The sequence below is a fragment of the Micrasema longulum genome, unplaced genomic scaffold, assembly GCF_059751315.1.
Source record: "Micrasema longulum isolate JH-2025_06_02 unplaced genomic scaffold, ASM5975131v1 h1tg000954l, whole genome shotgun sequence".
Lineage (NCBI taxonomy): Eukaryota > Metazoa > Arthropoda > Insecta > Trichoptera > Brachycentridae > Micrasema > Micrasema longulum.
Window position 1 is genome coordinate 225,409 of NW_028278145.1, and position 13,160 is coordinate 238,568.

The 13,160-nt window shown below is 33.0% G+C and overlaps 2 protein-coding genes across 2 annotated transcripts in view; both read left to right on the forward strand.

The window, feature by feature from the left end:
• The first annotated feature begins 1,845 nt into the window (after positions 1 to 1,845).
• LOC148277936 (uncharacterized) lies at positions 1,846 to 9,428 on the forward strand. The gene is made up of 2 exons (XM_088232159.1): positions 1,846 to 2,668; positions 9,353 to 9,428. Exons 1-2 carry the CDS (start codon positions 2,385 to 2,387, stop codon positions 9,426 to 9,428), a joined length of 360 nt encoding a protein of 119 aa, XP_088088285.1. The 5' UTR covers positions 1,846 to 2,384.
• A 2,698-nt stretch (positions 9,429 to 12,126) lies between these two features.
• LOC148277937 (uncharacterized) overlaps positions 12,127 to 13,160 on the forward strand; it is a 31,187-nt gene continuing 30,153 nt past the window's right edge. Inside the window, exon 1 of the mRNA XM_088232167.1 lies at positions 12,127 to 12,498. The gene's annotated coding sequence lies outside the window, so the exon portion shown is untranslated. The remainder of the gene's footprint in view (positions 12,499 to 13,160) is intronic.

Genomic DNA, 13,160 nt, shown 5'->3' on the forward strand with positions numbered 1-13,160 from the left:
CAATGTAAGAAAAGTTATTAACGATACTTCACTTCGTCCATTTAAGGAAACATTAACTACACTCACGCAAAGAAATAGTCTTTTGAGCGATGTAATTTAAGAATTTAAAAATATTGTATAAAGCTATTTAATGTAAATTTGGATTATATAAAGTAGGTGTGTAAGGAAATTTGCAAATGATCATTTTGCGAATTTAGTTAAATTTATTTTTTGTAGCTTTTTCTCACATTTTGCACTAGCGCTGCAAACGTAATCATTTACTTTCAACGATTCGTAAGGGCCCGAAATAACCATCTGTTTACGTTGTACGTTCTAGCTGATGAGTTACGGCTAATTTTCATTTGTTGTTTTTGTTTTATGCGGAACCCGAGCCGCTTTCAGCATTCGGGGGAATACAGAGTGCGCGAGAGTGAGGCTATCCGGGTCGCCTGCGCGGGCGTTCGGGCCCGGGACACTGTGGGGGATCCTGATGGACACGGTGCTCCGGGTCGGACGCCCGGACAGGGCTCCTCAGGCTTATAATGACTGCTGTAGAGAAAGTAATCATTATAACTGATAATTGTGATCATGATTTATCTTTTAAGTGTATCTTCTGTATATTTTGTACATATTGCAAATACTATTGTATGTTTACCTATGTGTGTAATGTACCTCTACCTACCATTACTATTAAAACATTATTACCTAAAAAATTTAAATAATGCATTTTATTGACTACTTTTCCATTCCAAAACTTTCGTATTAAAAGTATGAACATTTTGAGATTTAGGTATCACTCGTCTTTTATTTCTATAATAAATTTATAATTAATAGTTGGAAGGTTGACGCAATAAATTATGAAGACTGCAGAAACTAATACAGAAAATACACACTTCACCTGAATGAATTGAGTGACTGAAGTAATTTCGAAGGTTTTATTTATATTTATTCTATTTATTTACATTCATATTTGTACATTAGCAGGATTAATTGCCAAATGGCTATTTCTTCCAATCAACCGATAAAATAAAAGGTATTATTTATATATTTAACTAAATTGAAACTTCAATACATATGTGAAAAAATACAAATAAAATATAACTAGCATTATGTGATTACATGGTGACAAAGAGAAGAAAGGGAGAAAAAAGAGAGATTAGATGTAATCATCTGATGATTAGATTAGTTTCTTCAGATGTGATCTAAACAAAACTATTGTAGAAACGTCTTTGATAGTTGATGGGAGATGATTCTAAAGTCGACTGTCAAGCCGCATAGGTAGTAAAAGAGCTTGAAAAGATGGAGGAATATTGGATGGGAATCAAGAGGGTGCTTTGAGAATTGTGAACAAAGATGTAAACCATGAATTGATAACTGTTTTGATTTCATAATTTTTCATTTACATTTTTAATTTATGATAATTTCAATACATATATTACAACAGAGGACATTTCAATGGAAACAGCATATCTTTAGATTTGTTTGAACGTGGAATGGTCTATCTTAAGATCGGGCCTACAAATATGTGAACACACCCGATCAGCGAGACAAGTGCATATCAATTAAAAGCTGCCTGCCCTTCTGTTAATAATAGTTGCATAAGTTTTTCAATAGACTCAAATATCTTTGCACAATATTATTTATTGCTGTTGATAATAATGAAGGTTTTGTCTTAAATCAGCAAACTGTTTCCTGCAAGACCAAATCTATTCAAGGGACTTATCACAAAGGCAATCAGCAGGAAGTGGTTTTGTGTGAACGGATGCTTTATGGTAGCGATGGCCACATCCTTTAGGGAATTTAATAGTAAATTATTAAACGTACCTTTAACTTTTAATCTGCACTTCAGTTTGTGATATGGTTTCAAATGAGTTTGGCGAATTTTATTCTAAACATACCTTCCTATTGTTTGTTCAATGTGTTGAAGTTTGATGTGTGCTATGTGAATTTAATTGTGTCAGTTTCAAATATATTTTGTAGTTTAAAGTGATCTAATTGGTATAAACCGAGATTTTATTTTTGCACCACAACAGGCCAGCTAGCTCAATTTATTACAGTGGTTATTTACACATGTTGTTTATAATTTTATTTGGTAATTTGTTGTTGGTAGGTAATATCCATAAAAAAATATGACCGATATAAAAATCAGAAAATGACAAAATACGGGTGGTAGGTAGCTATAAACAGCTTACTCGAAGCCTTCGAGAGAAATTGTAAAGAATTATTTTACTCATACATTTAAAGAACTTTTAATTGGCTGAGGATAAAAAAAAAATTCATTCGCATTATACATGTGCACTTAAGTTTAGCCCTCTTTTCGTATTATTATATGAAAATTAATATTTTGAAGGTCAGTGGTAGGTAATTAGTACTCGTATCTTAAAAAAATATAAACAATTTCAACAATGGATGACCATTTTCGATCGCGTTCCAAGAATCTCTTTCTTCCCAAGATGCCAAAGGTGGCGAGTGGCAGCGGCTCTCCTACCTCCCCCGTCAGTCCACGAGGAGAGAGTCCCAAGTCGCCGTGCTCCAAGCTGCTGAGGTTCCGCCTGCACAGGATGTTTAGCGTGAAGGGAGACAGAGCTGCAGCCAGCCAGCCCAGTAGCCCCACGTCTCCGCAGAAGCTGGTCGCCGGGGCCAATCTAACGGGAAGCTTGGAGTCGCTAGCACCAACTAAAAGGCCAATGTAAGCTATAATCATCATCAATGTTTTGACTTTGTCCAAATTTATTTAGACAAGGATTGGATTCACCCCCTAGGGAGCTATTAAGATTTTTTTAATTGTGAGTTATTTACTAATCATTGAAAATGTTCCCAAAAACTGAAATATTTGGGTGTATATGTTCGGCATACTAAATGGTGTAATCGATGTGCCATCATTACTGGGACAGGTACAATTCCATATTCCGACTCGTAGGTTGAGAAACAATGAAGTACTGCTCATCGATCAGCATAGAACAAACTATGGCCTTAATTCTCCAATGACCCGTCTTTGTCGTATTGTTAACTCAAGACAAGATGTGGACGTTTTTGGTTTAAGTTTACAAGGATTTAAACGAGCACTAAATAAATAGTCCAGATCTTGTCTCGATCTCCCTTATGTTTGTCAATGCTTCTTTTCTTCTTTTTCAATGTTTTTAACTGTTCTTATATTGTAATATTTATCCCTATGAATTATATAAATGGACAATGTCTGTAAATAAATAAATTTAATAAGAACGCAAATATATATTTTTTTCTTAAGTTGAAAGAAACATATATTATTACAACAGAGATAGAGAACATTTTTAGAGAAGGAAATAGGAAAGTCTAGGCATTTACAAGGCTTATGACTACTACTACCATCACGCCATTTCCCCGTAGGGGTAGGCAGAGAGAATGGACCACCACACACGTCTATCCTGGCATACATTCCTAGCTTCTTCCACATTCGTACATCTTGTCATACATGCCCTTCGGTTCTGTCTGCTTTTGACATGACCAGACTTTAGATTTTGGTTTATCTGATCATGGCACGTCTTCCTTGGTCGTTCTCGTCTCACGTTGCTGTTCATTTTCGCCATATATACTTGTTTTACCATTCTTTCGTCATCCATTCGTTCTACGCGACCAAACCATCTCAGAGACCTTTTCTTAATCTTATCAATTATACCTGACTCAGATTTACACTCTCGCCTGATTTCATCATTCGTAATCCTGTCATACACTGATTTCCCACACATTCGTCTAAGAGATCGCATTTTAACCGCGTTCACTTGACTTTCATCCCTCCTCTGCCAGTTCCATGTTTCACTTCCATACATAAGTGTTGGGACTAAAACGCCATCGTGCGCTGCCAGTTTAGCTTCGATTGACATATTTTTATTAGAAATTACTGTGCTTAGTGCTCTGTTCATTTTGTTGCCCGCATTCACTCTTCTTTCAACATCTTTTTCTACTCTTCCATCTCTTGAAAACATGCTTCCCAGATACACAAATTCTTCTACTTGCTCGAGACATTCGTTGTTTACATTTATTATACAGTCAGTAACCTCACTATCCCTTTCAAATACCATCACTTATGACTTACTTTCGTTCGTCGCCAATTCGCTCTCCAGGCATACATCATACATTCTAGAGACTATTTGCTGCAAATCATCCTTGCTGCATGCTAACAGAACTGCATTATCAGCATACAACAAGCAGCTTACTGAAAAATTATCCATTTTTGCTCCAATACCCATACATTTTATCTCTTTCACACAGTTGTCCATGTATAGATTAAACAACCATGGTGACATTACACATCCCTGTTTCATGCCTTTTGAGATAGCAAACCAAGATGTAAATCCCCCATTAACTCTTACACACGCTAAACTTTCCTCAAAGAGAGACGATACTGCACGTATAAGTTTATTGTTTACTTCATACTTTTCCAACACGCCCCAAAATTTCGTTCTATCTACTTTATCATACACTTTTTGCAACTCGACAAATGCGCAGAATAGTTTCTGACTTTTTGCCAGAAACTTCTCCGTTAGCATTCGCAGCGCAAAAATTTGATCCGTGCATCCACGTCCACTCAGGCTCCTTGCACGTCCCACACTTTGTCTTTCGTCACCTTTCTTACTTTCTCGATTATAATTTTCCCATACAGTTTACCGACAGAACTCAGAAGACTGATTGCCCTATAGTTTCCACATTCCGCACGAGATCCCTTCCAAGGCTTATGACCTGTCATGAAATCCAGTCGCTGTCTATAAAAATTTGGACAAACTCAAAACATTGCATTTTAAACCAACTGGTCCAGGAAGAAGTATAAAAAAATAAATATGTTTTTGAGCGCTGCCTGGTGGGTGAAATAATTCAGCCAGATAAATCTCACCCGATTAATAAAGGTTTCAGTTGATTAACTTCATAAAAATCAATAGATGGAAGAAGAAATGGATAGATATGGATCTTCGAATATAAGCAAAATGGTGAATGTTACAAGGTGTGCAAGTGGCCACTTAAATCAGTCAATGACAGGTCATAAGCCCTGTAAATGCCTAGACTTTCATATTCTCTTTAGAAATGTTTTCCATCTCTGTAGTATAATATGTTAATTATAATCATCATCCTGGCGGGGGGGAGGGGATTGGCTACCATTACAATCTCTTGATTATTTATCCCCCCAAAGGCCGTAAGCAAGGGGGGGGGGGGATAGCCAGAGTCGCTAATCTCTAGATTTATAAATCAATATGGACGGTAAATCTGTTCACCCAAAAGCCGTGAGCGGGGAGCAGCTGTTCTCAAAAATTTATCAGTTCAAAATTTCATGGATAAAACCATTTCTCTATTTCTCTTGAGGAGATGTTTAAAAATCGGTAGAATATCATTTGAATTCGGTAGATTGCTCTCAAAATCGATACACCGGTAGGTTGGCAACGCTGCTGATAGTCAATGGAAAATTTTGGTTGAGTTGAGCTTGGACATAGTTGAATAAAAGTTTTACTTGAATTTAGCTTAACTGAAATAAAATAAAATTTGTGTTTGAATTTAGCTCGAACTAATTCATTTGAATAGAAAGTTATACCAGAATTTATCTTAAGCAAGTAAATTATGTGAATGTTTTGCTTGAATTTTGTTTAAACACAAATGAAAGGAAAGTTCTGCTGAATTCAGATTTTTTATTTTTAGCTCGAGCTAAAATGAAAAATAAGATCAGTATAAGTTTGGCGATTTAAAGTCAGAGAAAAGTTCTGCTTGAGCTAAAATTAAAAAAAAGTTCTGCTCAAATTAAGTCTAGGAAAATGTTGCTTAAATTTAACTTAACTTATCAATTTAGGACAATTAGTCGGTAACATACGAGTATTATCATATAAAGTAAACTCCGAAACTGTTATTTATTAACAACAAGCGGACCCGACAGATGTTGTCCTGCCCAAACGTTAGCTTGCTTTCTATTAGCTGGTTGAACAAACATTTTTTTCGTAATTAATTACACACGTTATTTATTTTGTACTTTTTAAAGCTATTTATTTATTCGTAATAAGGGTTTGTTTTGTGTTTTTTTTTGTACGAAATATTCCCAATCAGCAAAAGTGCTGGTCTGAGGGTATGTAATTTATTATAACTCAATAGTCTAATGAAAAGTCGATAATTAAACATTACATATCACTAACACGTGTACGGGCTGAAAGAACTGTTTTGTTCGGGTGTTTTTTAAGTACGTATATGTTTCGTATTTTTTTTAGGTCATTAGTTATTGCTGTATATACAAAACTGTATTTTTTTCTGTTAGTTCTAGGTTTTCGCAAGTTGAATTATTTGACGCTCTTATTTGTATATTGCAGTTAAAAATTAATTTAATATTTGTCTTAAAATGAAAAAAAATATGCTTGATCGTGTCGTGAAGCGTGCAAAAACTATTCGAACTAAATAAAAAAAAACTTTTCATTGAAAATAAAGTACTTTGGTACTTGTTTATGATTGAATTCCAAAACTAAAAGCTATTGATATTCAAATATTGAATTTAAATAGGCACTTAGGTACTTGTTTATGGTCGAATTCCAAAACTAAAACTAAAAATTATTTTTATTCTCGAACGTTGGCTTGCCTCCTATAAGTTGGTTTAGCAAACGTTATTTCGTAAATAAGGACACACGTTATTTATTGTTCCTTTTTTTGAGCTATTTACAAATTCGTAATATGGGTAAGTTTTTCGTTCTATCTCCTCACGTGATTGGCTAAGAGGCCTCGTTGTGCTTAAATCAAAATTGTACAAAAATCACTGCTCTAGTGCCATAATCCAGGGAGAAAATACAGAAATACGTGCTAATGAAAAACAGCCTGACCACGATATATCTGAGCCTCTAAAATTATGACACTTAACTCATGCTCAACGCCAATTCTTTAACCGCCAGCCAGATTTTACGATATATTACGTGTTAATAAAGAAAAGTCAGACTGCGTTTTACCCTGAGCCCTCTAAAATTATGGCACTCAACCCATGCCTAACGCAAATTTAGTAATTCTTTAATCGTCAGCCGTGTTTCGACGTGACCTTGACATTTAATTCGAAACCAAAAAAAAAAGAAAGAACTAAGATAGACCAGATCTTGTCTTTAGGTAGTAATTTTTTTTTGTCCTAGCTTTAATTTTATTTTGTTGTATTTTATTTCATTTGTACTTATATTTAGTATAAGAAAATGTGTTAACCATCGTTGGAATGGACTGTATAAGTCCGTCAATAAATAAATAAATTAATAATAATAAAAGAAAAATTACTGGATCGTGAAAACGTGCAAAAACTTTCCGGATAAAAGGCAAAATACTTTTCATTGATATGTAGGTACCTAAGTACTTGTTTATGATTGAATTCCAAAATCAAAATTTTTTTATATTCAAATATTGGATTTCATTACATAGGTAGGTATCTTGGTACTTGTTTGTGGTTGAATTCCAAAACATCAAATAATATTTTTTCAAATAACGGATTCTTTTTGTAAATGTCAAACTCTACGGTACTTACCGCCTGTGGTGCATTCTGTGTAAGAATCCGTTTTTCAAAAATGTCTCGAATGTCGGATAAATTTTTTAAACATTACTAAAAATCCATTAAAAATATGATAACATGTAGAAATGAAGAAATTGTTAGGAAATTAATCAATTCAGTATCCATTAAAAATAATTGATGTTTCAAAACGTTAAAATACAAACTTTTTTGAGTTACAAAAAATAACATTCTCCATTTTTTTTGGAATATGCATTTCAGTCGAATGCAACTCTGGAAAATCGATGAAAACACATATATGCTTTTAACTTTTTTTCTACTCAAAATATTGAAGATGTTATTATTTGTAAACCTTGAATACGTAAATTAGAAGATTTTGCAAAAAAACGCACGTAAATCTGTCAAGCCATTTTCGAGTTTTTGCGAAACACAACACGGCGATTCATTTTTATATTTATAGATAGATAGGACTGCGCGGCATATTTTTTTTTTGATATTGTTCACATGTCATTCTCATATTACCCATTATTTTGATGTCTAATATCTTATATTAATTTTAACCGCACATGCCGTCAAACGATCTTTTCATGTTTAAAAAAAAACTAATTTAGCAAAAAATAATAAATAAATAAAAACAGGTAGGTACTATGGTATTTTTATTTAGATTATGTTTTTAACTATGCATGTTTTCTAGTTTACTATTTTAAAAGTACAGCAGGGCCTCGATCGAGCTAATCCGAACGCCTCTATAATACGAACGACCGCGAAGCCTCTGTGGCTGTTGTTATTTGAATCGGATGACATTTCCGGCCAAGATGCGGAAGGTTTTAACCACGAAGATGATTTACCTGATGGTAAATTTAGCCTTTTTCGAAACAGAGGCTTTTCAGAAGTACTTAGAGATTGGCCATTTCTTGATAAACAATGATGATATTGATTGTCTGAAGCCTTTAACTGATGGAGACATAGAAGCAAAGTGAGAAAAAAGTATGACAGCAAAAACGAAAAAGAATTGGAGGTATCAGAACCAGTTGCAAGGATTATACATACTCAAGCTGGCTTCCTTAAATACTTGCTTAAAATGGGCGGATGAAGTTGATATATCAATTCCAGAAAAAAGCTTTTACGAACGTTTTCTGTCGCTAAATAACACTCTTTAAAGCACTATATTAAAATTATCTTGAGAAGTGTGATTTATTAATCTATGCTATTGCATTTTACTTTAATAATACAACATTTTGCATGATTAATACATACTTTCAGTTACAAAAAACATTGTTTTATTTCGAAAAATGCCTTTCAAAATATCTGCATACTATAATCCGAACGCTTCGTACATCCGAACAGGGTGTTCGGACTATCGAGGCAGTGCTGTATATTTAAACTATATATATATATATTGTATTATTCTTAATACTGTTATTGTATAAAATGTAACTATTAATTTTAATTCACCGTATTTTTTCCCTGTTAATTATTATGGCTTAACACGGGCATAGCCTTAAACGCCGCAATAAGTATATAAATCAGTGCCTAAATTAATTTGAAATGAATTTAAGCTGGAATTATTTACTGAATTATGTTGAAACATAAAAACCTTGTTGTATTATTTAAAAAAAAAATATATATTTTTTTATTTTTTTTTAATTTAATATAATCATACAATGCAAATACATTATACTCCCAGGAGTTATTAGAACTCATTCCGGGACTGAGGAAAATATAACAATTTTATAAAGTACATGATATAAAGAGTTACAAGAGACATCGCATTTCTGGCTAATCTTAAACCAGTTCATACAAATAGAAATTTGAAGATCAACCAGATCAGATTAATTTCAATAGAGATATGCCAGTTTAAAGTATTAATAATATTAATAATCCTTGTATTTTCAGGAGCATTGTGGAACCTAAAGTTTCTGGTTTAATAAGAAATTCTGTTCAGAATCCTAAACTAGCAGTTGACAGGTGAGTTTACTACATATCATGTTTTTTGTGTAGGTATTTTATGTAGATAGTATCGTTTGCATCTAATACAAGCGACAATAACATCATTTATTATTGAGGTACCTGCATATCATAATTCAATTAATCAATATTATATACATAAAATATCAAATTTTAAGTTGTAGGTAATATCTGCGGCATGGATCTAAAAGGGCCAACGTCTTAAATCACAACATTACAGGGCAGTAATTTCAAAGCTATTTCGTGATGTTACAATAAACTGTTCGGGGCGTTTAAAACCATTATCAAATAAAAAATACTAGGTATCACATATGTGTGTGTATATCAATTTTTTTTTTTTTTTTTTTTTATACGCCTCCACTCGGTATATCAAATTGTTAATAATGTATTTTTTAAATTTACGTCAACCGACTACAAAATGCTGGCAAGAGAAAAATGAAATCCGACATTGGCCCTTTTAGACCCAAGACACAGATATGATATAGGTAATGCTATATTGTAAAGATGATTTGATTTGATGTGTTGTAATATAACAATTAAAATTCCTACGTTGCCGCTAAAAATACGAGATATATATTAACAGAAATGGTTGACATGTAATGTACGTACCATTTTTTTTGGGGAATAAACTGAAATTTGTTGTGTTGTGAGAGTTAAAAATTCCTTTTCAGTCGAATAATAACTACGAAAAACAATTCAATAATAATCAGGGCCCCGATTTCAATGGGAAGTAAACATTTATCTTCAATTAGATAAAATTAAAATTAAGTTTTATGTATGAAAAAAAGAGTATTCATTCAATTTTTCTTTTAAACATGTTCAATTATAGGTTACCGGTGAAGATACTTTAAATGCTCATGCAAATATACTCATTTTCGTACACATATATCGATTTTTCTTTATAGACAGTCGAAGATTACTCTTTTAACTTCCCATTATAATCGAAGCCCAGGACATTTAAAAAAGGTAAGTTCAGTTCAAGTTACCTACAATAAGTTCGACTAAACGTTATCGCATCGTTAAAATTAAATTATTGTTTTATGTACCTACATAACTATTGAACAGGTATAAGCAATATGTAAAATGACATAAAAAATGAAATAGTCCAAATATTTCGTGACATTTTTCCTTCCATCGTATTATGTTATACGCTTAAAATATTTTTACCGCAATCTACTTTTTAGCCTCTATGGACTATTGACCTTTTCGCGACGAATCAATTTCTACCCACAAACTCATTTCGGTTGAATTGATTTTATTACAGAATCGAACTAGTGAGAAATGATAAAAATTGTATGAAGATTTTACATATAATATGCAAAAAAAAACCGATTTATACCGTAGGCATTAAAAAAGTTTTCATATGACAAAAATTTAACCATATAAGGATGAATCACGTCGATTTTTTTATATATTCACGTATCAATACTTTATTTTGCTCTCGTCAATATCAATCTACTTATACAGTAAAACTCCTATTATCCAGATTAATGCGTGCCATATTTTATTGCTTTTGAAATAATACAGCGAATTGGAATCTCATTAAAAACTTATTTAAACATGTCCGGCAAAGTTAATTACACAATTAAAATAATTATAAAAACTTATATTTTATTTTTTATTTATTGATAAAGATCTAGAAATTTGGCAATCCGAATGACTGGAGTTCAGATAAACGGATTTCTGCTGTACGTTATTTATTTTTTATTTATGGGAAAATATGCAAAGGTAAAAAAATTACCAGTTAGTATTTAAAACACCAACGACTTTACGAATAGGGAAATATCACATACTACGAATACCGATATAAATATATGAAATGGATTTAGAATAATTAATTGTATTTTCAAAATCAATATGGATATTGTGGAGAAATGTTTTCATATATAAATTTAACAAAGATATTTTTTTAAATACGTCACTAGAAAACCGCGACATGCTTGGCCTTGATAGTTGTAACGTCAAGATTCGTGACAATGTACTAAACGAATTTGAATGGTCAGGAACAAATTGACATGAATCGTGACGTATTAGGGGCGTGGCCAGTGGATTGGCCGTATTTGTGCGAATTCAAAATTACAAATTAAAAAAAAAAATTATGCTACTAATAAGTAGGATTTTTTTTTTACTGCAGAATATTTCATAGACCCTTATTACTTTAAAATTTAAAAAAAAAGTGATATTTCCCTATAATTATTCTCTAGCTGTCCAAGTACGAGAGTCCAAAACAGCACTCGCAGAGAAATTTCTAAACGCATTATTATTTTAAGAAGATGAATTGGTATAATGGAAGAAGCAATAATATTTAACGATTATGGACGTGCTGTTTAAAAACACTTAAGTTGTGATAAGCCGTAGTTACCTACTCGTAATTTAGGTACCGACGCCGACCAAGGGAATTGTACTCGTACCTAGGTACATAAACAGGACCGATTGCAGTTTTCATAATAGATATCAGCTGTTCTAATACGAAAAGGCGCACGCGCATCGCTATTATTGATCTCCCCTTTTCGGATACCATCGTAATCTTTTCCAATTAAACATATGATTTTGCGTTTCAAATGATTATTATTTTATCTCGCATTTTGGAAGCGAGCGAATACAGAAACAGCGACGCCAGACCTAAACTTTCCAACTAGGTCAAATTGGTAAAAAGTATAGAGGTAAAATATAATATAGGTAGGCGCGTTCAGTCGCTTGTCGCTGTTGTGGCGGGATATGGATCGCGCGGCCATCTTGCCTCTTGCCTCCTCCCGCATCCCTCCGCGGGAGTGACGCAAGATGGCGCTAGTCCGCTAGTCTTCTCCGCCATTACGTAATTCGGCGGTGCGCTGCGGCCGCCCGAGCTCGGGTTCATTAGATCGCCGCACTCTTCGCGCAGCGCCACTCGCCGTCCGGCTCCGGGAAAGTGACGAGGAAAAACAAACAGCAGCGAACAGAGCGCGCTTTGTTAGATTACTTGTCAAAGTCTACTCGTTTATTGTGTGGAAAATTTCTGAAAAGTTTTTGAAGAAATTTACGAAAGGGAGTCCATTGACAATTTGAAATCGATTCTAGGCTGACAGCTGAACTAAGTAAGTACCCGCATCATAAAGTTTTCATTCAACAATTTTTATTTACTTTTGCTCTTTTTCATAAATTTATTGCTTTTTATGTAAAAATAGCTTTTTATGTAAAAAATTGCTTTTTATGTAAAAATAGCTTTTTATTTTACTGTCATATCAAGAAAAAATAATATTCAAGTTACATTATGATAAAGCAGTTATTATAAATAATATCTTTCATTAATTTTATTATTTTCAATTATTTTTTTGTTTTTTCTCCTGTTACCTGTTATAAAAAAAAAACGATTTGCAAACAAATTATTATCTCATTAAATAAAACATACTTTTACAACTTAGGTCTAACTATCACAATAATAAAATTAAGTCTAACTATCACAATAATAAAATTCACAAAATTAAATTTAGATCGGGTTGTGGTCCCGTGGCTAGTGTCTCGGACTCACGGACCAAAGGTCCGTGGTTCGAATCCCACTCTACCCCAACTTGATTCCATTTTCTAATAGTGAGTTATTTACAACTCGTTGAAAATGACCCTCAAAATTAAATATTTGGGTAAATCATAAGAACGCAAATATTTCTTTTTTTAAAAAAAAAAACATCAACATAAAAAATAATTTAACAATACATATTATTATTAACACATAAACACACATATTGAAGATGCTTTTAAA

Coding starts and splice junctions, on each gene's coding strand:
- LOC148277936 (XM_088232159.1), top strand. CDS start 2,385: ATGGATGACCATTTTCGATCGCGTTCCAAGAATCTCTTTCTTCCCAAG. Junction 2,669..9,352: donor GCACCAACTAAAAGGCCAAT/GTAAGCTATAAT, acceptor TTGTATTTTCAG/GAGCATTGTGGAACCTAAAG.